The 27,736-nt window shown below is 39.3% G+C and overlaps 4 protein-coding genes across 9 annotated transcripts; 2 read left to right on the top strand and 2 right to left on the bottom strand.

Moving 5' to 3' along the window:
- Positions 1-875: 875 nt before the first annotated feature.
- On the bottom strand, positions 876-8,789 carry LOC104420245. 3 transcript variants are annotated; one of them, XM_010032121.3, is made up of 8 exons: positions 8,555-8,789; positions 7,076-8,183; positions 4,879-6,675; positions 3,191-4,306; positions 2,534-2,638; positions 2,351-2,440; positions 1,912-2,022; positions 876-1,824 (listed from the first exon to the last, which is right to left on the bottom strand). In XM_010032121.3, exons 2-8 carry the CDS (start codon positions 7,838-7,840, stop codon positions 1,309-1,311), a joined length of 4,500 nt encoding a protein of 1,499 aa, XP_010030423.2. In that variant the 5' UTR covers positions 7,841-8,183; positions 8,555-8,789; the 3' UTR covers positions 876-1,308. The 3 variants fall into 3 exon arrangements, with proteins under 3 accessions (XP_010030423.2, XP_039161768.1, XP_010030429.2); XM_039305834.1 differs by having other exon boundaries at positions 7,076-8,232; XM_010032127.3 differs by having other exon boundaries at positions 8,670-8,782.
- A 6,171-nt stretch (positions 8,790-14,960) lies between these two features.
- On the top strand, positions 14,961-19,587 carry LOC104420262 (heparanase-like protein 1). 4 transcript variants are annotated; one of them, XM_018867658.2, is made up of 10 exons: positions 14,961-15,086; positions 15,668-15,937; positions 16,053-16,089; positions 16,265-16,448; positions 16,789-16,937; positions 17,017-17,250; positions 17,764-17,953; positions 18,064-18,189; positions 18,308-18,407; positions 18,871-19,587. In XM_018867658.2, the coding sequence occupies exons 2-10, from the start codon at positions 15,725-15,727 to the stop codon at positions 19,258-19,260; spliced, it is 1,623 nt and encodes a 540-aa protein (XP_018723203.2). In that variant the 5' UTR covers positions 14,961-15,086; positions 15,668-15,724; the 3' UTR covers positions 19,261-19,587. The 4 variants fall into 4 exon arrangements, with proteins under 4 accessions (XP_018723203.2, XP_010030444.2, XP_010030437.2 ...); XM_010032142.3 differs by having other exon boundaries at positions 14,988-15,190; XM_010032135.2 differs by lacking the exon at positions 14,961-15,086 and adding an exon at positions 15,197-15,393.
- Positions 19,588-20,454: 867 nt separating this feature from the next.
- Positions 20,455-21,178, top strand: LOC104420286 (protein ISD11). Its single transcript, XM_010032156.3, has one exon. It carries the CDS (start codon positions 20,524-20,526, stop codon positions 20,809-20,811), a length of 288 nt encoding a protein of 95 aa, XP_010030458.2. The 5' UTR covers positions 20,455-20,523; the 3' UTR covers positions 20,812-21,178.
- A 1,670-nt stretch (positions 21,179-22,848) lies between these two features.
- On the bottom strand, positions 22,849-26,529 carry LOC104420297 (SNAP25 homologous protein SNAP33). Its single transcript, XM_010032165.3, is given in 7 exon segments — positions 22,849-23,088; positions 23,534-23,561; positions 23,564-23,630; positions 23,942-24,069; positions 24,245-24,338; positions 24,561-25,109; positions 26,064-26,529. Coding segments are annotated over 6 exon segments (885 nt in total). The 5' UTR covers positions 25,029-25,109; positions 26,064-26,529; the 3' UTR covers positions 22,849-22,988.
- Between the last annotated feature and the right edge of the window lie 1,207 nt (positions 26,530-27,736).

The following is a 27,736-nucleotide window of genomic DNA, read 5'->3' on the forward strand; positions in this document are numbered from 1 at the left end:
CATAGGTGGTGAAGATTCATTTAGGCATTGTTTGGTCTGATTCTGATTTTTGTTTTGAGATCAATTTAGGAATAAAATCGCGTTTTAGTAAAATTTTTGTTCCTAAAAATAAATTTTTATTTTTATTCTCGAAAATAGATTTAGAACAGAATCGAAAATAAATAAAAAGTTAACTCATGTTCGGGAAATAAATTTAAGAATCAAAACTAACTCTTCTTCCATTCTCTTTTTCTTCTTCTCTCTTCTTCTTCATCGATTGCCATCCGTGTTGCCGTCGTCTATTGCCGTTGCTGTCGGTTGCCAGTGCTCGAGGCAAGCCCAGCCACCAGCGAATTGGCCGGTGGCCAAGTGGGCCTCGCCGAGGCTGGGTGATTCTTGCCCAGCTACTAGTGAAGCTCGGTCGATGAGGGCTAGTCTCACCGAGGGTGGCGATGCTTTAGTAAGGTCGTCGGCCTTCATCGGCCAATTGCTAGGGCGGCGATCGGCGATCGAAAGAAGAACATGAAAGAAAGGAAAAAAAGAAAATAAATAAAAAGGAAAAAAAAAAAAAAAAAATGAAAAAAAAACTATTTAAAAATTAAAATAAATTGATTTAAAATAGAATTAATGACCACAATACCAAACGCATGTATATTTTAGAATAAGAAATTTTGGACAGTTACCAAACGGCTTAAAATGCTTAAAAATTGTTCCGGGAACAGAATAAAAAAGAATAATTTCTTATCAAAATCTATTCCCGAGAACAAAATTGTTATCAAACGTGGCCCTTTAAAAACGGAAAGTGTAAGAACCAGGTAAAGCTAGAACTTCAACCACAACTTGCTATCAAAGCTGCTCCATTAGTATTAAAAGTGCAAATAAAGAGCTCTCACACATTCCGTGAACAACAGCTTCTCTGTTATAAGAAATAAGTTCGATAATTCATGCTGGGCTTCGCCCACCTCTTATAGCTAAAGGCAACGAAAGATTTACCCACTTCTATATCACTTGACTGTACTGGAAAGTATTGGAAAAGAACGAGGCTGCGGATAGTATGTGCTTATACAGAATGGCATGTATAGTTACAAAGACAGCTTAGCCTGCCAAAGGTTAGAGCCTTATCATCCTGTTCGGCATTTTCTTCCACCAACTGCCCATAACAAAACAGAAATTGTCGCCCAACACCGCCCTTTCCTGAAGCTTCATTTTTGTTGTTAAGATAAGCAGACAAATATAATGCATACCAGATGAACAAGACCAACGACAATCGGTTAGCTGCTGCTTCAGATTTGAATTGCTGGCCAGACTTTCATGTTTCGAAAGAACTTATCATGCGTCGCCCAGTTCACTAAAACCTGCTGCAAAGAATTTGTCGGCGCTATCAATGAAGCTGTCAGGGAATTTAGAATGCAATGTGGTCGTAGTACCAGTTATCGGTAAGTCATATTTAGCAGCGGTTTCTTCACAAACTTTTACTGCTTTTTCTCTCTTCTTCCCTAGCCTGGCATTATTTCCAGCAGAAAAACCCTTGATTAGAGAGTTTCTAGAGTTTCTGCCACTGCCCCGGCTAGGCCTCAGTTTGTCTGCTTGAGGCTTTTTACTTTCAAGACCCAGCTGAACATTCTCACAGGAATTAAAAGGGGAATTGTCTAAAACTTGATGGGATCGACTTGAGGGTGAAGCATTTTTGCATGATTTCAGTAATGAGCGTAGCATGTCAATGCTGAGCTCCTGTTGAATAACACCCCTATTCTGCTCACACCTGTAACAAGCGGCAACCAATGTACCAGCTAATACTGGCATCAGGTCTGGGTCGCTGAAGAAGACAAAAGGCAGATCGCATACCTGTTTTTGTTCACTGAGCAGTCAGGTTCTGTACATTTGACAGAAGAAAAAAGAAAAACATGCTCTCAGTGGTCTCCTTTCACTGACCTTGTGAAGAATGGTAGGACTATTTCCCCACCGCAGGACTGCTTGATTCTCAGTGTGGAAGAGAGCAAAGTGACCGAGAAGCAAGAGCGATTCAATTAAAAGAAGGCCCACCTGAAAATACAGTAAAGCATGTAAGCACAAGAGGCCAGCTGAAATGCTGCCACTAATAATTTTGGCTTTCAAACGATAATGGGAGTATATAAGAAACCTAAAGCATGTAGCCCGCCTAGCCGACCAACAGACACCAAATTCACAGACATGATGACATGTAACCTTTTCAGCCAATCTACTGATGATCCCCAGCTTACAACCATACGCAGAACTTTCAATCTATAATCTCTGCTGAAATTCATGTAGCTAGACACAACTGACCCAGTATCCGATTCTTGTGAGTTTCTAATAAGATGTTCCAGTCACGATTGTGCAATAGGAACCATACCTGGTCTTTTGGTGATTTCCACTTGCTGTTACAATGAGAGAGGAAAAAACTCATCAAATGGAAAAATTCCATCTTGAGGTCCAGCCTAGCCTGAGAGGTAAAAAAATACATTAGCAGACAAGCATATTAAATGGGCATTCTCACAAAATGACCACAATATCACAGAGGACATGGCACACTTACCAGCATTTTCTGCATTATTGCAATATCAAGATATGCCAAATTGTTAAGGAACTTCAGCACTCCAGTGGCTACTTCTTCAAAATTAGATGGAAGGACATAGGGAGCCTGAAATGGAAGTGACAAAACCACTTAATCTTCAATATTTGGACCTTAGCAAAATACCACAATGTCATATCAGCTACAGACTGAAGGGGCAATTAACTTGGAAATGCCTAGTCCGAAGAATGATTCAGCCTAGACCTGATTTCAGGACGTGACAGCTTAAAATGAAACGGTGGATAGATGAATGAACATCTGGGAATATTCGTCCAAATCCAGATATCAATGTAACAACTATATCATTGTACACCAAGACCAAAAAAAAAAAAAAAAGAAAGAAAGAGGAAGAAAAGAAAAGGAAAGGCAATAACGTTTGATGTATGAGATCATCAAGCCTCATTTTTAGGCATTTTATCAGTATCCAAAATGGCAGAACTGAAGGATTTAGATGTATGAAACAGAAACTGTCACTGTGAGATGCCCAAAAAAAAAAGGACTATTCCCACCTTCTTGTGACAAAAATTAGATGACTCAAATAATAAGAAAAGCACAGGGGCAGTTAGACAAAAAATCAGTCAGGCATTAGTGTAAGGAAGTAGATTCTCTATCAGATGTTACCTGATCTTGCGACAACCTATTGTTTGCTTGTAAAAGCACGGAGGTTAACAGAGAAGGAAGACTGACTAAACCGGTTTCTGAGATAGCAGAAAGAAGCAATGCCACCGGTTGCTTTGAGCTTGATGTGGTTTCATCTTTTTGCTGACCACAGTTGTTCACCAACAATTTACAGTCTTCCAGAGGTATAGAAGGTTCAGCAATATCCTCCGTCAGGTTTTGCTCTGTTTCAGCAGTAACATGAATCGTGACCGGACTACTATCCTGCTGAACTGCACTATCTCCCATAAGAGCCTTTTCACTGTCCCTAACAGCAGATTGTGCCTCATTACTCTTCATTATCTCGCTGCCTTTATTTGAAGGTAAAATCTCAGATACCCCAGGTGAGGGCACTACTCTGCTACCACCCTCTTCATGATGTCTCTGATTGTGAAAGGAGTTATCCTCTGAGAAATTTCCCAAACCTGCAGAATCCACAGGTTTAGCTCCAGCACTTTCAAATCCCCCTTCAGTTTCTGCTGGGAAAAATTCCCGGTCAATACTATTTTTTGCCCCAGGCCTGGCTGTCAAAACTACCAATAGATGAATGCTCAAAACAATGGAGGAAGGAAATGGGGACCCTTCAACCTGGGGCCGATCATAGAGTGCAAACAGATCTCGCAGATGATGAATCACCTGATAGGCAATCAACAATTCCAGCAAGCCTTCCCTCATTTGGAGCTGTTGCTCATCTGGATTGATGTGACCAATTATTGCTGTCACGGTCCAAAGGAAACCATCTAAAACTTCAGATGTTATTTCGAAGTTTTCAACAGACGTTTTACTTGAAATTACGTTGTTTCCAGTGCTACTGCTAATGTTTAAAGATGCTGCAATCTTTACATAGTTTTCGAGAGCTGCTGATAGCATGGGTACAATAGGAGGCAACAGATTCTGTGCAAGAAAATAACTCCGGTTTGCAGGCACTGAGAGCACCACCTTCAAAAGTTTCAAAAGATGCACTGTCACCTGGCAGGCTTCAGGCTTTGACGTATGAGAGGCAGGGAGGGCAGAAGCTATGAAGTCAATCAAACCAGCTTGGCGTGAAGCCTGCAGTTCAGGGTCCTTTCCATCTAGAAACTAACAAACAATAGAATGTAGAATAATCAGAAGGAAAAGCACAATCGCCTGAAGTCACAAACAAAATAGCAACCTCTCAAGAATGACACATGTTGATATCTACTGGCACAAAGAAGTCCAAATAGCATTTAAGTTTCAAGTTTAAACACGGATGGAAAGATTGATCTTTGCCCATATTGGGTTTGCTTCCCCCTGGGGTCCTATAGAGATTCTGTTTCACCTATAAAGGGAGCAGGAGAAGAAAAAATCGGCCTGCCCCATTCCAACAACTAGTATAAATCAATATTTTCCATAATGTCACCAGAGCCAGCAGTTAACTACAGAAATACAAGGATGGGGACAACCACACAATGAGTACAAACTGAAAGTTTACTTATAAATGTTTTTGAAGATGTCCAAATGTTTTTGAAAGTTTTGCAACCTTCAACCTCTGCAACCAAATGACAATAGTTGATACTATCTGATAATTGAAAAACATGACATACTAGGTATCGAAGCATGTTACAGAAGTTGAAGGTTTGAATTACAAACAGGTGATGGAAGTGTGGATACAGAAGTACAAAACTAAGTACCTTAATCATGTCAGCAATTATCAATCCTATACTTGGAGCCCCTTCTTTTCTAGCTTGCCGAAGTCTTTGAAGTTCTTGAAGCCACCTACCAATTTTGGCCCTGGCTGTCCCTACTGCTGTCCTATATCCAATACTAGTATTTTCAGAACCAAGCAAAGGTTCAGGATATTCATATTTCAGAGCCATAAGCCTTTGGCGAATCCTTTTAATTCTTCGTTTCAGTGAATGCTGAGCTACAGCGTTGCCTGTAGCCAGAGTAGTTGTGCCTGGACTTACATTTGCTTGATCATCTTCATTACTATCTCTTCCCTGAGACTCCTTGTTTACATACCGCCGTAGTAAAGGCGAGGATTGATCTCTGAAATCCATTGAAGCCCTCTCCCTAATTTGTTCCAGATAAAACTTGCGACGCTGTTCACTCTCACGAAGTCTCTCAGCTAATTTTTGTGCAAGAAGTTCAGCTTCTTCTTGCTGGGCCTTTGCTCTAACTTCCTTCCTCCGAAGCTGCTCCATTGCCCTGGCCTCTCGTGCCGCACTTGATGCTTTACGTTCCTCTTCTCTCCTAACTTGTGCCTCTTCCTTTTTTCTCTGTGTCTCTGCAAGACGTTGTAGTTTCTCAGCTTCAATGAGTTTTCTACGTTCTATTACCGCTTCCTCTCTTGCCAAATCTTCTCTCTGCTTTGTTTTCATCACCTGAAGTTTCTCAGCTCTCCTCACCTCAGAATCATGGAGCTTCTGACGCAACATGAGCTTCTTATTCTCTCCATTTAAGGAAGTGATGAAACGAACTTCATTAACTTTGGTGCTTTCATCACCAGCTCTCCTCACAACCTGAGCTAGAAAAGCTTCATGTCGAGATTCACTGCGTTGATGACGAGCATACATTCCTTCCCTCAACTTCATGCTGCGGACGGCTTGCCATTCATTCACACGGTTCAACTTTTCTGATGTGCGCTGCAACTTTTGCATTCTCTCATTCTCTAACTCAATTCTGATCCTCATAGCTCGTGCATGTTTTTCCTCTGCTTCCTTTTTCAAATCCAGAGCAGTTTTCTTCTTCTTCTCAGGGGACATTAGTTTATCATGCAGAGTTCGTGCACGCTCAGCACTTTTCCTGTTCAGTCCTGGGGAATGCGAGATACGTGAAGAGACACGAATTGGAGATGAAAGTATCTCCTCCCAGTTCCTCTTCTCCTTCCAAGCATCTAAGGTCTTCCATGAATTTATGTTTCTTTTTTCCCTATCATTTCCACAAAATGGACCATGCCTTTTTAAATGATCCACGTATTTGGGCTGTCTCTGAACTGTACCCTCTGACAGGACTTTGTCCTTCCGAGCAATCAGCTTCTCTGGTTCAGATCCTTGCTCTCTGGAGCTCTTTCTTGCAGAGCAAGATGCACTTCCATTCTTCGAATGTGGCTTTAAAATGTCAAAGTCTCCTGGAGAGCGTAAGTTTTGGGAAGTGACATGGCCATTTTGTCCAAAATTTACTTTGCTGGGCCTCCCTGATGAGACCTTTTGCATCTCTACAGTCGAGCTCCCACAGACAAGATCAGAGCTTCCATTATGCTTTCTAGATTTTGGGGATGTATCTTTAATACTGACAGTTGTATCACTTTTTCCATCAGACTTACTTAGACTGTCCAGCATATGTTGGCATTTTATACACTCAGATGCCAGAGAATTTGCACCGTCGGCAAGATGAAGACTTGCCCTTTCATGTTGTATTTTCCTGAAAGCCTCAACAGATGAAGATAGTATCTCTGCTTTGTGGGGTGAAGTCGTCATTCTACGTACCTGCAAGCAGTATAGAGCGGCTGATGAAATTTATTGGAGAGGTAAGTATAAGAGGTTTAGCTCCCAAAAAATTGCAAGGGATCTGATAAACTATCAGGAAAGAATTTACTACGAGATCATATCTTATTTTAGCTGCAAAGAGGTTGATAAATTTCATAGTGACCATGATTCCGGGAAATCTAATTAAGGCCCACTGCAGACTGCTTTGCCCAAATGATAGACAAAACAACAAAAATGTTGAATTACTCCACTTATTCAGTTTCATTAACATAGTAACAGACCATGGTGCCTGTATATTACGTAAACGCAATTATATGCCCAATTAATGATTTTCACAATCGAACTGCATATTTCAGCAATATATATCATTTAACATGAGCAAATCTGGACCCAGGCTTACCTCCCAAGAGAGAGCATGTGGCCGGCGATGATCAGTCTTCAAATTTACTGGTAGTAAATCAGGAGATGATGAAGTGGACTTTTTCACATTTTCAAATTTCTCTACTCTAGAGGCTAGCTCCTTAAAATCGGATGCAGCTTCCTCCAATACAAGAATGGCCTCTTTCATCTGCTCCAAGTCACATTCTAGCTCACACAGAAGATAAAGTTCATCAACAGCCCTATTAAGATTCTCAAATAGAAAGCACCAAAGGCGCTGCCTGAACCTTTCCTTGCTTTCAGTAGAGTCATCTTCTGCAGGAACACCAATGATCTGACCTTTCGGTGCATCATTAAGAGGTTGGCCCCCAGAGTCTCCAACAGAAGCAGCTGTAGTAGACTGCCCAGAATCTTCATACTTGGTGTCTTCAGATGGAGCATCCTGAGATGTCAACCCTGTATTCAGGGATGCCACTGAATCAGCAACTCCCGGAGTCTCCAAATCACTCACCCGAGAATCTGGAACCACTTCAACAGGCACTCCATCCTCATCACTAGAAGGATGCACACCAACTGGGTACTCATTATTTATAGGTTTGAGATGCTCATTGCAACCTTCCCTGCAACTGAGAGCATTGTCAATAGGACAGATGATTTTCTCTTGGACAATCTGCAGTTCACTAGTTTCTGAAGCTACACCATTCATATCATTACAATCCTCTTCAGACTTAGGTGCTAGCGGAAGCACCTGACAGGAAACACAGGGATCTACAGGAGTAGTTGCCATGTTTCCTGTTCCGCATTATCTTGTCATATTAAGCCTGATTTAAATCAAAATGTTCCAGAGCTTATCAGTCCTTGTAACCAAAATTTGCTAGCGTAAAAATCATTGAACATAATTCCCAATCTGATATTTCTTTGACGCTGCAGAATCAAAGTATTCTCCTTTAGATCCATCCAGTCCAGTAAATTCATCAACATAGGCTCATTTTCAAGTTCGCAGGTGAACCATCACAAAAAAACAGTTTAATTTCCACATATCTTCAAGAGCTGCTGCAATGCCACGAATTGACATCCTTCGCGAAGCAGAATTTCACACGCCGGCATTAAGGAGCACATTCCCAACAACCCTGTTAGCAATAAAAATACCAAATTCAGCAACTGCAATTCTCTATGATCCTGCAAGAAAAGGCAAGCACAAGAAGCACATTTCCCTGTCACGATCAATCCTTCGAAAAGGCCGCCTCTTCCCCGAAGAGAAGAAAGAAAACACTCATCAGAATCACGACAGCACGTGGGAAAAACGAGGAAAAACGAAACTTTCCCAGAGAATTCAACATAGCCAAGCCGGGCATCGCCAAGAAAAGACAATCAAGAAACAACCCACAACACGAAACAAGCCGAAAAAGAGAACCCAACAAGCGAAACCATCGTCGTCAAACGCGAAGACAGAACCGTTCATCCCATTGACTTGCACAACAAGTAGCAGCAAACGCCCGACCTGGTCTCGAGGCGCACGCCGAAATCGCAGACCGATTCGCTAATCACTTTCCCAAAAATTCATTCGCGCCGACAAGGATCATGAGCGACCCGCATTTGGGTCGGAAGTTAGGAACCTGTTCGCGATCCGACCAAGGTCCGATGAGGCAATGGCGTGGCGAGGCGAAGCGGCAACCCCCCTGCTCCTTTTTGTACAGGAAAAGGAAGGTCATCAAGAAATAGAGAGAGAGAGAGAGAGAGAGAGGTGTCTTCACTTTCTTGGGCTCTTGCGGCTCTGCTAAAGTCGGCCCACCCTGCTTTTCAATGGAATCCAACGCTATCCCAAGTTGGAAAATTCCTCGCCCTCGGTTTTTGTGCATGTGAGCCCACTCGATCTCAATCGTATCTAGAACGGGCGACAGCTCGAGCATTGCTCATACACATGACCATCAAACTCGAGCCAGAACATGACCAAAGGAATACACTAGTGTCGCATCATGGTCTGATGACCCAAGATAGATGGTTCTAAAAGGTCTGATTTTTACGATAGAATCAAATATTGTCCCAAGTGGAAAAATTTCTCCCTCTTAGGCGACATGCATGTGAGCTCACTCGATCTCAATTGTATTTAGAATGGGCGATAGCTCGAGCATTGCTTATACACACGACCATCATACTCAAACCAGAACATAACCAAAGGGATACACCAATGTCAAATCATGGTCTTAGGAGCCAAGAACAATGGTTCTAAAAGGTCTGATCCTTACGATGGAATCCAATATTGTCCCAAGTGGGAAAATTTCTCCTCCTTAGGCGGTATGCATGTGAGCCCATTTCATCTCAATCACGCCCGGAATGGGCGACAACTCGAGCATTGCTCGTGCCCACAATTGTCGTGCTCGCACTGGAGCATAATCAGAAGGACATGGTGGTGCTAAAAGGTCTGATCTTTAAAACTGCAGAAGAATCGATGGTGTCGGTTTGATAGAAGGGTAGATGTTGAAATCTTGAGCAGTGTGTGATGTTTCGCTATTCTAGAGGTTGGTACAGCCATTATTGTTGACCGACGATAGCTACTTTCAGACTTGAAAGACACGATCAGAAGTGTCCTGTTTAGAAGATTAGCTGTTAATTTGTCCGATTTAATGATTTTTGCTCATCACGGGCTGTTTATGTTGGAAGATATGCAGAATCTATTTTAGGTTATGAATGCATTAGATCCGGATTAGATTGGATTGATATTGATTTAGATTGATTAGATTGAGATATTAAACGAAAGTAAAAATATCTCTTTTCAAATCTTCTGTATTATATTACAGTGTAACAAACATTGAATGATATACAGAAAAACAGAAAAATTCCCATGCACTCCTTCTTCCTTCTGTCTGTTCTTTACTTTGGTAAGAATAAAGATGCATTTTTTATCAAATAGTTACGGCATAAAGCAAGTTATATAATCGACCGCACTTGGTAAGATAAAGTTTTATTAGCCCATAAAATTTTATCGTGCTATGCTGACTTTTGAGAACAAAAGAATTAAGCATACTTTGGATGATTAATAACATACTATGAGGGTACGAATTTTGCTTGGAAATGCCATATTAAAGCTCCATTCATTTCGTGGAGGATATGGCATTTTTGAAAATAAATTTTCATAAAGTTGTTTTTTAGGAAAATGTAATTATTTTATAGTGTTCAGCTAAAGTTTCAAAATGAGGCGGAAAAAATATGCTGTTTGGTAAGGAAAATTTTTCCTCTATGTACTATTTTTAAATAAATTTTTCAAATTGATTTTTAATTATTTATATTTAAAAAAATCAAAATTTAAGTTATATTTTATTTTTATTTTATTTCTTTTTATCTTCTTCTTCTTCAGTCGATCACTAGCCATGGTGACGGCCTACAAGCTCAAGGCCTTGAGCTCGTCGATTTGGGGAGTAAGGAGATCGCTAGAGATCAACGATCCTTGAGCTCAAGGCGCACTTGATGACCGACGATCGGCTAAGACAAAAGTTTAAAAAGAAAGAAGAAACAAAGGAAAAAGAAAATGAATTAGAATTTTTTTTTTTTTTTTTATAAAATGGAAAAAGAAAAAGAAAAAGTAAAGATGAAAATGTTAGCATAGATGTGAGATAAAAGAAAGTGAATGGGAAAAATGTTTTCATCATCTTGAAAAGTGGAAAATATTTTCCCCATTTTAAGATTTTTTTCCATCGATGGAAAATATTTTTCCTGAATCATTTTCTGTGAAAGGAATGCAAAAAAATTTAGAAAATATTTTCCCAAAAGTTGTTTTTCGCAAAATAAATGAAGCCTAAGGAGAAAATATTCGGTGGTATTCGAGTATCACAGGAAATATTGTGTGCACTTTATATAACCAGCGTAGCAAAAAGAAAGCTCTTGAAGTCGTGACATGTGTTCAAAATGGGGCCCAATGTCACATTGTTTTAAAAACTCTTCTTTGTCTTCTCTCCTCCCTTTCTCTTCTCTCTACACGCTATCTCTCTTTTGCCAAAGGTGTGCAAAAAAGTCGAGAACCATTCATACTGCTTGAAACCAGATTGAACAAACTGGAACCAGCAATTCCCATGGGGGATCCGATTTTCAGTTCCAATTTAATGGAATTGGTAAGTACCAGTCCGATTATTGATTCGGAGCATGGAACTGCTCGCCCACCCACTTTGGAGGATTGATATATATATATATATATATATATATATATATATATATATATATTATTCATTTTACTTAATTATTTTGTAGTTTTTTTTTACCAACTATATGTAGTTATTAAGTATTATTGACTAATTGTGTCGCTTGAGTGTGCAATAAGATGAACCCTTGATTTTTTTTTTTTTTTTATTCTAATAATTCATTACTTGCTTTCTCAACTAAAACAAAATAAACAAATGTAGAGGAATGAGAGAACCGATTGGAGATCTCCATAAGAGCCAACGGCTCTTTTAAGAGTATAATACCATTCCCATGACTAAATTAGGTTGACATTAAAAAAAGATAAATAAAGCAATTAATGTTTTAACTTTTATGGAGTTTAGGATTTTAACGTGGAGTCTAATTCTTCATATATTTATAATGTTGGGAAACTTTAAGAGAACCATATCATAACTTTCAAAGAAATTAAGTTTTTAGCTAATGAGTATTATTTATTTTTTTTTCCTATCATTTTTAATCTTTAATGAAAATAAATGGCTTGTAATTCAACCCCAATATAAGGCTAAACAAACTTTGTAGGGATTGAAAATTGGTTCCATGGACCCACCAGGAATCGAATTAGACTAGCGGTTTAGTTCTCGGGCAGGTCTCAATTTCAATTTTTTAGATTCAATCCTTATTGGGCAATTCTTGGTTTTAAAGTGGGAACCGCTCAGTCGAATCATACTCACTCCTACTTCTACCTCCCTTGCACTCACTCTCTCTCCATTGCTCCCTCTCATAAACGGAGATGGTGAAAATCTCTCGTAACACACTATTCCTTCATTATTATTTTTTGGGTTAATAACCTGAAAAACCCAAAACTTGTACATTTATGACAAATTTACCATAAACTATTTTTTTTTTTGACCACTTGTCACAAAACCCCAAACCATAAAAACTTACATTTATGATAAATTTACCCCAAACAAATTTATTCGACCAAAAAACCCCAAACTAGTAAATTTGTAACAAATATATCATCCACTAAATTGTATTAATACCACAAAAAAATAACAAAAATTGTAAACTGTGATAAATGTAGCGTAAAATCCCAAATTAATATATCAGTTAACTGTCATATGTCACTTATTTGAAACTAAGTTGGTCACTTCACATTCTAGTTTGGGGTAAATTTGTTAAAGATATACAATATCCATTTTGGGTCAAAAAAATTTTTGGTAAAATAGGTTCCACGGTTTGAGGTTTTTAGGATATTAACCCTTTTTTTTTTTTCCTCTTTTTATATTATTTTCTTTATTATTTTCCCTTTCATCATTCTTTAATAAAATTTTATCAAATAATAAACTGTGCTAACATACTTAAATACAAAAATACCTGAAATATATAATAAATATAAGTATTTAATTTATAGATTGAATGTTTATTATAAGATAGAATTAAAGTTGAATATATAAATTAAAATAAGATTAATTAAAATAATTTTTATTTTTAATTTCTTAAATTAGAATTCAAATATTATTTATAAAATATAATTTCAATTTTGTTAATTTAATAAGTTTCTTATTTGAGAAAAATAACTTTCCTATATATAGACTTTTAAATCCTATCCACCTTTATCTCACCACCTCCTCCTCCATATGATAATTTTATCCTGTTTATATTCCATTTATATTCGAAATCATATCTTATCCCAAATTTTATTTCGATTGCCAAACACAATCTAAGGGGTGTACACGATATTTTTTCTCATGATGTGACAAGTACAACTTAAAACGACACGGGTCCATTTATTCGGCCTTTTCGACTACAACTCACTCATCTAACTTTCTTTCACATTTCTTACGTGTCTTACCCAAACCCACTTGTCTAATTTTCTCCTCAATACTTTCTTTTAAATCTTAAAAAACTGCCCTCCTCGATCCTGCTTTTTCACGACCAATCTTGAGATGCTTTAACCTTTTTAAATCTTAAAAAACCAAGACAACATAAAACTCGTTTGGTCATAGATTCCCTCGCAACGCCTAATCTGACAGAATCCGGTTGTTGATCTTATGTGCCACATACCTACAATATTAGATTTGCAGTGAGATATCACTTCATGGAATGAGAGCAACATAGATACTTAGATCATTAATGATAATAATTATAACACAAAAATCAATTTTTTGGACAAAAAATAATTTTTCTATTTTCATTTCCTAAACGAGTTTCTAAACAAAAATATATGTTTGATAAACGACATAAAATTTTAATTCCTACAATAGAAATTCATTTCATAATGACACAAAATTTATTCTTTATAGGCAATCAACGAGTGAGTGGCGGGGGGCAATTGGTTAGTAGCGAGGGCAAATGATGAAAATAATTTTTATTTCTCATTTTTATTCCAAAAGTTGAAAAGTACAAATTTTTACTTCCCATTTTTGTTAAAAAATATAAAAACGAAATTGTATTACCATATAGAATTCTGTTTCAAATTTATTCTAAAAAATATAAGGGAAAAGATCACAAAAAAACCCTAATCTTTGCCAAAAGTGACAAATTTACTCTAAACATTTTTTTGTAACATGAAAAATCACAAACTTTACAAACTGTGACACATTTACCCCATCAAGGATATTTTCGTCTTATTTTTTATGTTTTTTTTCCTTCTTCTTCTCTCTTCCCCATGGTGGAGGCGGCGAAGGGAAGCTAGCGTCCGGCGAGGGCAGCCCTCGACAGACACCAGCTTCCCTCTACCCCTTCGCCATGGCCGGCGAAAGGAAGAGAGAAGAAGAAGAAAAAGAAAAAAAGAAAAAAAATTTAAAAAGTAAAAAGAGCCTACAATGTAGGGTAAATGTGTCACATGAAGATTTTTGTGCTACAAAAATGTTTGGGATAAATGTGTTACGGTTGGTAAATTTTGGGAATTTTTATGCCACAGAAAAAATTGGGTAAATTTGTCACTCTCAATAAAATTTAGGGTTTTTTTGTGGTTTTTTCCCAAAATATAAAGATAGAAAAATAGAGAAATATAATAATTATTACGTGCACCTTTAACCACGGTCAATCAAGGAGAAACACATGGCGTACCGACTTATACGCCAGTAGAACAGAATCAGACAAAACACCCCAATCGCTTTTCCTAAATTTTCCCAAACATGTTCTGCCCCAGATCTGCGCCGTTGAGTGTGCTTGCCTGTGTTCTGCTACAAAAGAATTTTATAGACAAAAGCATGTCAACTTCTCCAGCTAATGCCTGACTGACTACTCATTACAAGAACGGAAGAGCTTCTGGGTTGCCAAAAAGGTCAAATTTTTAATGTCTTGGGATGCATGTCGAGCGAATATTTGTGCTCTTGGTAGCATTTTTCTTCAAATGAAGGCTCAGGACCACTTGCAAATCGCCTCCATTATTGCTTCTTGAACGTGTTCAACCGCTTCATCCACCTAAAACTCTCCCCTGCCCACTGTACTTTCTTGACTAACTAAATTTGAAAATAAAAATTTTATGATTATTGAATATTTTCAAATAAAATATATTTATATGGTTACTAAATAGACATGCGTTATCAAATGCTTAAATATTTGTCTGACGCCACCGCGGGCGGTGGTCAAATGCTTAAATATTCATCCAAAAATAAAATTAAAAAATCATTTCAAGAATTTATTTTTGAAAACTGAATGGTTATTAAATACGTTGTAAGCATCTGCCGACTGTCTCCAAGATCCAACAAGTTTCTTCAATGCTGACCCCACCAACCAGTGAGCCGGTGAGGAGGGACAAGTTAGCGCACGAGACGGGCTCTCTTTGCCCACGAGATGGGTTCTCTTTGCTTTGCCTTCTTAATGGCCACAGGAGAGTCCTGAGCTCATCCACACCGACAGCATGTGAAAAGGTCTGGCCTTTTTCGATAAAGTTGCGGACTTTCGCCTTCTTTTTCTCTTCCTTTTTCCATACACCGGAGCTTTTCACCGTTACTGGGAATTCACTCTGTTTGAGGTTGGCATTTATCTGGGTTTCCTTGCTCTTCTTTGATTGATGTGCTTTTCTTGAGGTCTGGTCCAAAGAATGTTCGTGGAAGCATCTTCTCTCTGTACAGTGTAGTCAGTAGTGTAAACACCCTCTTGAGAAAACAGACGGGGAACTATATCTAGCTGCTCACTGGGGTCTGCTCTGTTCAGCTTCTGATTCTTCTTGCTTGTGTAATTTCTCTGAAGTGCCATCGAATTTGTTATCGTCTTATATTTTAATGCTTTGCATGCCCTGTTCTTGAGGCGCTACCTTTTCATGTCATGGAAATGCTGGAACTTTTAAACTTGATTTGAGCACCCTTTTAAGTCTTGGGTTGTTTGAAGGAGAAATAAGCCTCGGTGTTCTTTTGTCCTATCAATTCGACTTCTGATTTATGAATTTCAAAGTAACAGCATTGAGACTTAGTGCGTTGGCTTTTCACGGGTGAACTCCTTTCTCCTGCAGCTCATCTCGATGACCTGAGCTATTGGTGTAGCTGCCATTGTCAGTATACTCTTAGCAATGGGATTATCCTGCCTAGCCTTGTTCATTTTTATTGTTTCATTCCCGTGGGGATTAGCTCAAGATGTTGCACGTTCTACTCTCATCATTCATGGCTCCGAGGCAATTGCAGAGACTGATGATAATTTCATTTGCGCAACTCTTGATTGGTGGCCTCATGATAAGTGCAATTATGACCAGTGTCCGTGGGGATATTCATCTGTTATAAATCTGGTATAGATCCTGCCAGACTCATGGCTTGAATGCTCTTCCTAAGGATTTCTTTAGATTGAATTCAATATTCCAGTAATATTATTTTTTGCATTCTTTCTTTTTGGTATATTTCCAGAACTTGTCCCATCCAGTTCTTGGGAAGGCAATCCAAGGTTTGTACTCCTAATCAACAAGCTTGCTTAAATTGAGCTTTTGCAAATTATGTTTACCATATCCAAGTGTCATATAATAAATGGGTAGTGATCCTTACCTATGAACCGACTTGCACAATTTCATGAATGGGATCTGATATAATGATAATGCACTTTCTCTATGGTGCCTTAAAAGCTTTCAAGAGTTTGAGGATAAGGATTGGAGGATCCTTGCAAGACCGAGTATTGTATGATGTTGGACAGTTGGGACTTCGTTGCCAACCATTTAGAAAGATTAAAGGTAGCTTGTTTGGCTTTTCAAAGGGATGTTTACACATGAAGAGATGGGATGAGCTGAACAATTTATTCAGTAAGACAGGGTAAGATTCTCATGCAAGATCTTGTGGAGTCATTGATCATAACTTGATTTCTGTCCAACCTCTTTCCAAATTAGCATATGCTACGTGCGCGCATACTATCATATAGGTACTAGATATATTACTGCCTAATAAGGATGCCTCATAATTATGTTCCAGTCATGCAGCTAGTTCTTTTCTTTGCCCAAATACCATCCATGTCGCAATACGTCTTTTATGAGAACATTGAATTTATTGTGTGATGTATTCAAGTCTTGTAGTTGAATGTGATGTTCATGATTAAATATACAACAGCAGTTCAAGAAAAAGAAACTGGTAAACAGATGGTGTCTCTCAACTGCAGGGCTATTGTAACTTTTGGACTGAATGCACTTAATGGAAGGCACTGGATCAAGGACCAAGTCTGGGGAGGGGATTGGAACTTCAGTAATGCTTATGATTTTATCAAATACACAGTTGCACGGGGATACTCCATTGACTCATGGGAATTTGGTATAAACTAGTACCATTGGCATTTGTGCTATATATCCATTTGATCGACCTCAACTTGTTTTTTCATCTCTCCTTGAAGGTAATGAGCTCAGTGGAAGTGGAGTTGACGCTTGTGTCTCTGTTGAACAGTATGGAAAGGATCTAATTTTCCTTAAGAAGATAATCAATGAGTTGTACAAAAGTTCTCGCTCAAAACCTTCTGTCATTGCACCAGGAGGGTTCTATGATCAGCAGTGGTATGCAAAACTCCTGCAGGTTTCAGGTTCAGGTGTAATCAATGCGATGTCCCATCATATATACAATCTGGGTGGAGGTAAGCTAAATTTGTGCTTACTAATTACTGATCTATGGAGTTACTTAACATCAGATTGCACTAGCTTCTGCCTTTCAACTTAGTATGATATATATTTCTTGTTATCATGTAATTCTACATCAATTCAATTCTTCATCAACTGCTGTGGCATTGTTTGATAGGATAAGTGCAGAAACCAGACCTAAAACAATTGAAGATAAAAGGTTTTATTTTGGTCACCTGAGGACTTAGGGTTTCAAAAAAGCCCCATTCAGTTCTCGAGCTCGCTGTTGATGGAATTCAGGCGTCCGAAATGATGTGGCAAGTGATCAAATATTCCATGTAGGAGCCGTGTCGGTTTCCAACACTTGAATTTGATCAATAGTGAGCTCAAGACTTGATTAGGACTTTTTAAAAATCTTGTGTCCTCAATTGACCAAAAAAGAACCTAAGTCCTCTATTAACAAACTGGACAAAAGGGTTAAGTTCTAATTCTGCGGGTATCTCGTTGTTTGACCATTATGGCACTTCCAGGTGATGATCCTCATCTTATCAGTAAGATATTGGATCCAAGTCACTTGAGTCAGATATCGGACACGTTCATCAACCTTGAGGAAACGATCAAGAAGCATGGACCCTGGGCATCTGCATGGGTTGGAGAATCTGGTGGGGCATACAATAGTGGCGGTCGTCACATATCTAACACATTTATTAACAGCTTCTGGTAATTCTGACACTCTGGACTGAAACTTTGTGTACTCTTTACTTGCCTTAGTTCATGAGGTGTATTGTGTGATTTCTTTGACATGGCTTGTTTAATACCATTCGGTGTAGGTATCTAGATCAGCTTGGAATGGCTTCCAAGTATGACACTAAGGTTTATTGCCGGCAGTCTTTAGTTGGTGGGAATTATGGCCTCTTAAACACCACGACATTAGTACCTAATCCAGATTACTACAGGTATATATACCTAGAGTTCATTTATAGTTTCCTCCATCCCCGGTTATTCCCTTTTTATCAGCATTTAGTCTTTCCTCCATACTTATGAAAGGCTAATTGGTGGACTGTTTTGTGGCAGTGCCCTTCTGTGGCATCGACTCATGGGAAAACGTGCTCTTGCCGTCAGTGGTGATGCCCCACCATCTTTACGCTGTTATGCACATTGCTTGAAAGGAAGGGTAAGGTTTCATCTCACCTCGATTTTGAGTAGGAAATTTGCCGTGAACAAACTCTGCCAACTAGGGTACCTTAACAACTAGAGTGCCAAACTGACCATTATTGGGTTGCAAACTCACTACCTTGCTGTGCATAAATTTTGTTAAGAGTTTTAACTGCTGTTAGGAATTTTCAGTGCATATGTAAAGGTTGAGGTCTCGGAGACTCTGGCCTATCACATACACATATCCTTTCGTTTGCATTCTTGAGGTTATTCGGGAGGTGAGCATAGTGCATATGAACTCAATTGTTGACTCTTGATACGATCAGCACATGACTTTCTGCCCCTGAAGTTCAAATATAAGTTGGTTTGGAGATGGATATTTTCAGGGCTGAACATCGAGTTTAATCTGCATTTTTCATCAAAAGTACTTTCTTCACCTACCGTGAGCAGTAGAAGTTCAGTTGTTCTTCGTTGTGTCGCAGGCAGGTGTGACTTTGCTCCTGATCAATTTAAGGAACCAGACTAAATTCATTATCACGACCCAGAATAGTGTTCAGAATTTGCATGTGGAGGAACAATCCGTCAACAAAGGGAGTATTCTCATTCATGGATTGAAGAAAACCGTCTCATTCGTTGGCCAAGGACCATCGCGTGCTCCACTTTTCAGAGAGGAGTACCATTTAACCCCACAAGGTGGCCACCTCCAGAGTCAAACCATGCTCTTGAATGGAAGCCCGTTGGAGCTCATGCGGGACGGAGCGATCCCGCCTTTAAAGCCTAACCTTGTTCATGCTGATTCTCTCATATCGGTATCTCCTCTATCCATTGCTTTCATAGTACTCCCAAATTTTGATGTTCAAGCCTGTGCTTGATTTGTCGGCGTGCAATCTGTGCTCTCGAGTGGGGTACCCATGTATCATATCCGCATATTTAAGTGGCGCAAGCAAGTCGATGTAGTCATTTCTAGTATGAGCATAAAAATCAAGTTATTGGTGTGTGGCCCCTATTGTATTAATCTGTTTGTGAGATTAGTATTGAAGCTCTCATGGCAAAATGTTACTAATGCCAGCATTAGAGCAATTGGGTTCTTTTCAATGTGTTCAGAGCCACTGATTATGCCAATGACATCTTGCAAAAGATTGCAGATCTTGTGGTTCTTGAAGGAATGTAATGCAATGAAACTGTTGAAGAAGTTGCCAGCTTTGTTTGCTTTTGCACCATAGAATCCTTTTTCTATAACAAGGGATTAAGCCATGGAAGATCATCATGACACGGTGATCTGAACATGAGATCTACTGCTTTATCATAACTTGAGCACATCGCTAATCTGTCCTCTCGGCCCGATGACTTAGAATAGCTGACCGGCCGACCGAACCGAACCGAACAATTTACTCATCAGTTTCCATTATTCATAGCTATGCTTGATCAAATGTGATAAGCAAGCTTGAAAATCAAGTTTCTCCTTTCAATCGAGAAGCTTAGGCCCTAAGGTGCGAATGATAATCATTTTATTTTTGGACATAATTTTTACTATAAATATTATCTAAATGAGTTTCTAAATAAAAATATGCATTAATAACGATACAAAAATTATGTTCTCAAAATAGAAATTCATTTAACAATGATCCCAAATTTCTCTCTCCCAACAACACTAGTAACGAAGGCGAGCAATAAGAGGAGTTTCATTTATATTCAAAAAATAGAGAAGTATAAATTTTTTATTTTTTTATTTTTTTTTAAACTATTTCTTGACTAAAATTTGTTTGATAAAAAAATGAAATTGCATTAGTAAACGTATTTACATTTCAAATCTTGATCTTACTAAAAATAGAATGATTATTTTGCGCATTCTCGATGAATAGACTAATCCTATAAAAAGGCCAAGGCTGAAAATCAAATGGGCGGGCCTAAAAAATGGAGAGTAACCCTATTTATATATATATAATATTTTTATTATTTTTATAAAAAAAAAGCCCGACCGGATTTGGCCCGAGTCGAGCCCGGCCCGAGTCAAAGAGTCCGATTTGGGCAGGTGCGGTCGCGAGCTCGGTCAGCCTTGAAACTCTGTCTCTCTCTCTCCCCCTCTCTCTCTGTCTCTCTCTCTCTCTCTCTAGGCTCGCTCCGCTCGCTCTCCGATGGCATCCGCCGCCGCCGCCGCCGCCGCTCCGTCGAAGCCGCAGGTCCTGGCTCTGCTCCGGTCCCTGCTGCGCACGGCGCGCGAGTTCCACGACTACAACGTGCGGGAGTACACGAAGCGGCGGGCCCTCGACGGGTTCCGCCTCAGCAAGGACCTCGCCGATCCGTCGGCGATCGCCGCCGCCTTCGCCGACGGGAAGAGCCAGCTGGAGGTCGCGAGGAGGCAGGCCGTCGTCTACTCCCTCTACGCGCCCGAGGTCAAGAGCGTCATGGAGCTCCAGCGCTGAAATCGATGGGAGCCCTCGCCGTACGCTTCCTCGATTGCATCATCATCTGGCTGGTCTTCTTTTGCTAGGGTTCTGTTCGGATACGCGGTCCGGGTCAACGGCTAGTATGCGAAGGAGTTCCATTTTTGTATTATATTGCGGAATTGAGGATTGAACGGTGTATTGGGATACGCAGTTCAGCTTAATCAATGGTGAAATCGTAGTTTTTGAGATCTCTTTCTTGCTGGTTTTTGAGCTGCTATGCTTGATGACTCTGAATTTTAGGGACTTTGAGATTGGTATGTTCAGCTTCTTGATGTGATCATTGCTCTGTGGATATGCAACAGGGATTGATGGATGAGTGGATTTGCTTGATGGGAATTCTATTTCCTTGTTTCCCCTCTTAATTGAGTTATGTTTGTTTCTGTGTCGTTTCTTGGTTCGAAACGCGTGATTAAGTTGCCATTTGGTTATGGATTCATGGCTTGGAGATGGAGCTGCGGTGCAGAGTATGCTGCATTAGAAAGGATGTCTAATTTTTTTCTCAGTTATGGTCATTTGGTTACATAGGCTTAATAGATAATCGTGCGAGGATCTCTTCACGGCCAGTCAGGGTGACCTAGTACTCTCAAATTTCATTGAACAAGGGAATGCTTCTGTATCATTAGTTTAGAAATTTCAATTTGGTTGTGGCCCTGAGGAACAGCTCATGCTGTTTGTATCGATCTATTATGTGCTTCTTTTGTGCTACAGAATGAGGATTTTTGCATTAGGTTTTGCTTAAAGTTAGATACTTTTCAGAAGTATTCATAGAAGGTGGAGGGTTCTTGTTTCGTTCTGATAGTGCTGTGATCTTCGTGCTGCCACAGTTGTTTGTTTAAATACACAGGCTGATCAAAGTTGAATTCGCTCCACAGCTCGAAAGTTTTGTTGTGTGAGCTGGTGTCTTATCAATGTCTTCTGAGTACAAATTTTGTCATGTCTAAGGCGTGAAAATTATGTCATGTTATGCCAATAACCTGCAGATAAATGCAATCATGAGATAATTGGTTTTTGTAGCTTGAAGTGCGAGGTGAGCTTGAGTTCATTGTGCTTAGGAGATCATGATATGCGTAAGGCCTAGTGAGCTTGCACATATACTATTTAACTTTCAGTATTGTCTATTCATTCATTTTAGTGAGGTGAGCATGTGAACCACAGGAGGCTTCATCCTTTGTTTTTGGGCTTCATAAATGAAACCAGTAGGAAAAAAATGTTAGCGTGCAGCTGGAAGACCATAACTTTCGGTGAAATTGCATCTTTCGTTGTATTGTGCTTCGTACTTTTGAGTGATGGTGAGTTTTTATTTCTTTTGTTGGACAAAGTTGTGAGTTTATACCAGCTTTGAGTTTTGGATGTTTGTCTCGTCATCACTTGTTCCTTGAAGCATGGAGTGCATTTGTTCATACATCTGGGCATAGCAGGTAGAAAGTGGACTAGGATTTTTACTTTATGGAAAAGTTTGAGGAAATTCGTTGCTCAAGGTGTACTTCTATGAGCTCTCTTTGGATCTTAAATGAGTGAATACTACGCATTAGCTTTCAGTTTCATGTCCAAGAATGAAGTTAATGAACCAATTTGTACCTCAAAGAGTATATGACAATAAGCTCTTGCTCTTTGATGACTGCAATTGTACTTGGCACGTAACTTTAGTCTTCAAAAGTACCAAAACATATCATAGGCTCTCTTTGGCGTTTAAATTGGTTGATGCTGGAGTGGAACGACGTTTCATACTCAGAGTCAGTTCTTGAGTTCTTTAGTCAGATTCAGAATGCATCATAATAATTCACCTTCTGCAAATGAAGGCTTGCTCCATTAACCCCAAAACACGGCTGTGCTTGGGGATGGTGCCATGAGACGGCCTGGATGAAAACTCCAGCCTTGTCCATTGCCACTTTGTCAGTCGCTAATTTTATGTTGAAAACACAAAGATGAGCCCGAAAAAATGCTTAGCAATAGCAGAATGAATGGTTGCAGCATAGCTTCCAAAATCTCTCTGGAGAGCATCCATAAGCATTTTCATGGCATGTTCTTTACAGTGTACAGGTTGCGAAGGCAGTACAGGAGAGAATTCGTGAAAAATCACAAGAAATGATACCAAGACAACAGATAGAAAATGACGGAAGGGTGTCTTGGAAAACAAATGAGCGGTCAGAATCCTACTTCCCAAGCAAACGGCGTCCACGCTGATTCGCTCCTTTAACCCGATAATCAAGCTCCTCCACATCCTTATCGAAATGATCCAGAGCTTTGTTACTCCTGCAGCATGTATGTAACATTACGATAAAAATTAGTAGTGGCCAAATAGTGTTAAAAGAACAACAGATTGCTGGACTACTGTGTAGTATTTATCAGGGGAAAAAGGGAAAACAGCACTGTCCATACTCTATTTTGATTCAGATCAAACGAAGAGCTTTTCTATCAGGTCATTAACGAGGATGACTCGGAGATAAGTATTGATGTGATCATATGAGAAATAAAGCTGTAAAATATATGCACAAGGATCTTATTAAAAATTACTCTCAACGTATCACTCAAGGTTGGTAACAATTAGTGAATGTGCTTATTCAGAAACACTGAAACTCTGCGAGTGAAAAGCTCATGCTCATTCCCAACATATTTACCACAATGCAACTTGAGACTACTTGTTAATAACATGTAATGTATGATGCCGGTAAAGCATTGAGAGATCGACAACACTGACCTCCCAATTTCAGTTCCCATGTCAATAGCATGTCCTTCAGCTCCCCCAAAATGTTGCTAATTTCTGAGAGAGCATCATCTTGCTTTGACTTTTCAACCTGTTCCACAATCATTGCAGTTGCAAACTAGTTATTGTGAAGGCCAGATTGACATGAGAATTTTCAGCAATTGTGAAAATCAAGTTGCACAAGAGAAGTGGGAAAATGTGCTTGCAAAGGACTGAATTCACTGTCCCTCAGCTCTCTTTTTTTTTGGTTCAAATATTCTCCCACCAGGGCTTGATGCATCAGTGCAGTCACAAACAAGATCAACTAGTCTCCAAGAAACCCAGGGGACCTCACTTCCACTTGTTTTAAATGAACAACTTGTTATTTGCCTAATCACAAGAAACAACCAGCCAAATACTAACCTCGACTTTTTGCAGTGCATCTGTTGGCTCGTGCAGTGGCGTTCGCATCTTAGATTGTTGCTTACTCGCTGAGGTCAAACCCAACTTCTCCCTCTGTTCCAAGTGATTACCCTTCGTCTGGACAGCATCTGCCAAATCAAAGCAATTACGCATACCACACACAAGGTCTTTCAGTCTTTGAGTCAAAAAGGGTCTCGAACCAAATTGCAGAATGAATATAAGGATAGATAAGCAGCACAATGACATTCACAGCCAGACCACACGCACTGAAAACTAAACTTGAACAGGGCATGAGAGAGAAACCTCTTGTAATTAGAGGGCCAGCAATTTGACGGTTTTTCTTCGGTTTCCAAGTCTTTGAGAACATGCCTCCAAGGCTTCCCAGAAGCTTCTCACCCTAGAATAAGCATAACGGGCATTTATTGTTATGGGGCCCTGCCATATTAATAACCAAATGGAAAATGCGGAAACTACGGAGTATTTACAGGCGTTGAAGAAATTGACTTCTGTGTTAGACTTGGTGTATAAACTATCAACAGCCTAACTTTTTTTCAGTTCGCAAGAGCTTTTCTAACATCAACTGGTGTATGATCTATTTATCTTATGAATTGAGCCTTACCCGGCTAAGATCTTGATCTATATTAGCAGCAATCGCATGGCTCCTGGTGATCTGCTCACTCTGCTCATGCAACATGACCAGCGTCCTTGTTGCGTCCTCCCTCATGTCTACTGCTATCTTCAAGGAGTTATTAACACTCTTTGTAGTCTCCTCAGCTTTGTATGTTGCATAGCTTTCGAGTTCTTGCACTGATTGACTCTCCAAGCCCCCAGAGTCACGAAAATCATTCTTATACTTATTTCTCGTGGCATAGGTTAGTGAACTTGAATATGAGGATGTAGAGATTCCTTTTTGAGTGTGATCACCTAACATAGGCTCGGAAGACGTCCTTCTTGAGGAGTTAAGACTTTGCTTATTATCTACCTTGTCATCAGAACCGAAAGGATTAGAGCCTGAAGCCATGGGATGTGCATTATCAACAGAGTTATGCTTGGCCAGTTTCAATGGAGACTTCTTCGAACCAAACATTTTCTTCTATTATAGAAGTGAATGACTTTCACGCAGTAATGAGCCGTGGAAACAGAAACTGAAGCAAAGCTTGCAGCAAACCTGTGACACAGGAAAAAAAAAGGGTCAGCCTGAAGGAATTAAAAGACAACACATAACCGAAGGACGCAGATAAAAACATGGCTCCAAAAGAAAATAAGACAGCCTGAATTGCAAAAGTAAACATGACAAAACCCCCATAGGCCACCTTACAATCACTGCGAACCTAAAGAAACATGATCATGAAGATCATCCGAAGGTTTATCCAGTTCCTTTTGACAAAAGGCAATAGTTGTGTGGGAAGGAAAATTTCAAGAGATTTGAGAAGAAACAAGTAAATGAATCTATAAGACTACAATTGCACACTAAACTTTTATAAATACTAACAGAGATTATTAGGAATTTCTCTGGGATAACTTCCTATGTTAAAGTATTTGATGATTTTGTTGACTCTATGTATCTCTCAAGATTTAACAAAACTTTTTGGCTCCATGTACACTTTTTGTGCACACATCAAAATATAGACAAATTCCAGATTCCTCTCTCCTGCATCTTTAACCTTAACATGGTATTAGAGCACAGAGCATTTATTTTAACTGAGACTACGTACTTAATCAACTTTTCCAAATTAGTGGGAAAAGAAAATAAGTCTTGTTTCGAATCCTCTAATTACCAGAGACTGAAGCAAAACTCATGCATCTGCCTAAGGATGAGCTCAATTGACTTGGTTGACAAAAGTTTTCCGGATCTTAAAAGCAACAGATTGTGATTCGATTGCACTATCTTTTTACAAAACATCAAGTTCGATCAAGTCAAACGACCCATCCACCAAAGAAACAGATTAACGGCCGAAAACACGACGACCCGAACTCAGATTCCACAACGCTTCAGCAAAACGAAAAGCTAAAGCAGCGAACTTGCAGTTCCAACGACGGAGAGAAGAACAGGAACCCAACGACCCATTGACGGCATTCGCGAATAACGAACATTTACGAAGAAAACAGGAACTGGGTATACCTGAAAACGAAAATCCGGCGAGAACCCAAGAGTCGAGCGAGGAACTACACGATCTTCCCCAAAAGATTTCTACAAATGGCAATCCCACAGGACGTTAAAGGGCGATGGAGAGAGAGAGAGGTGTACTTAAAGCCGTCCTGCGGAAACAGGAGGGGGGCCGGGCACGCGCATGAACTGGCGTTCTAGAAGGCGTTGAAAGTTCAGAGGAGTAGGAATGTTGCAGGCTTTGTTCAAATAAGGAGAGAGAGAGGACGCATAGAAAAATGGAAATGCTGTGTTGCGGGCGGGGCGGGTTACGCTGTCATCTGTCGTCTAAACGCACACCAGCATGACAATTTAAAGGAGGATTTCGTCTCACGTGGTTGAGTTTTTCTCGGCGTTCTCTTTGAACCGATCAACTCCAGAGACTTTGAGCCGATCCCGTTCTCTGACGGCTCTGACTTTGGACCTTTTCTCTCTCTCTGTATCTGCAAAACTTCCCCGAACTCTCGTCCGAGTTTGGTTTTGAAATCTTGAGGCGTGTTTGACGGGGTCGGATATTTTTACGGGATGGGATAATGTCGAATAGGATTTTAAATATCCTACTATCCAATGTTTTTTAGTGTCTGAATATAACATGAATTGAAATAGATATCATCCACATTCTTTCACAAATTGCGATTCATGTCGGACACCCCTCTTCCCTATGACTTCGGGGATTCCCTCTCCTTTTGAGACATCCTAGAGTATGCATTGAGTTCTGATCGAGATCGCGAAGTTCCTCGCAGGATCGAGTTGAGTGATGTAAGGAAGAGGTAGGATCGGCGAGCTCCAACGTTACTTTTCCCACCTCGTGAACGGATTAGCGAAGGCTTCTTTGGGTTGGCATTTCACTCGCTGAATTTTTCAGTTTTCTCAATTTCAAATATCTTGGCCGAATCTATCCCATCTCCTAGATGGGATTTTTTCATTCAGTCATGTTCGGATTTCATGTCACTCAACACTGGATAGGATGATAAGATAAAAGTGATCATATCCAAAGTTTTATCATGCTCACCAAATGCAATTAATAAATGATAAAAGTTTCCAAATTTTGATAAAAGTTTATTGTTTAGTAGTATTGTTGAAAATTTTATTGTATATTATTATAATTGATATTTTTTCTACTATTAGTATATTAAGTAATCTACTAATCTTCCATATTTTTATATTTTTTACGGCAATTAAGGGCAAAGTAGTTTTCCTTTTCAAATGAGAAGAAAATCTACTTTTATCTTTTAAGAATCATGTCATTGCACATGTTAACGGACAAAATAACGAAGAGTCAAAGGCTTAACAAATTGAATGTTAGGAAGATATTACGTAACCATCGAAAGCTCCGGGACAAGCATATACTATCCCTAAAATTCACGTTGGATTATTGAATTTTCCTCGTATTTACTCTAATCAATCTGCATGTCAAGTGCTTTATATAATTCTAATACTTCTCAAACGATAACACTTTAGGCGACATATGCATTTTTAGTTTGGGCGATTCACCTTTGAAACTGAAATAATTTGAGCTCTCTAAGCTCACATTTTGATAAATTTGCTCTTTTGATTGAGCTTGAAGTTGCGAACTTAAAAAAAATAAAACCTCACAATAGTGAGAAAAATTGTACATCATATCTACTTGAAAAACTCAAACTGGTGGG

This window comes from Eucalyptus grandis, chromosome 2, assembly GCF_016545825.1.
Source record: "Eucalyptus grandis isolate ANBG69807.140 chromosome 2, ASM1654582v1, whole genome shotgun sequence".
Lineage (NCBI taxonomy): Eukaryota > Viridiplantae > Streptophyta > Magnoliopsida > Myrtales > Myrtaceae > Eucalyptus > Eucalyptus grandis.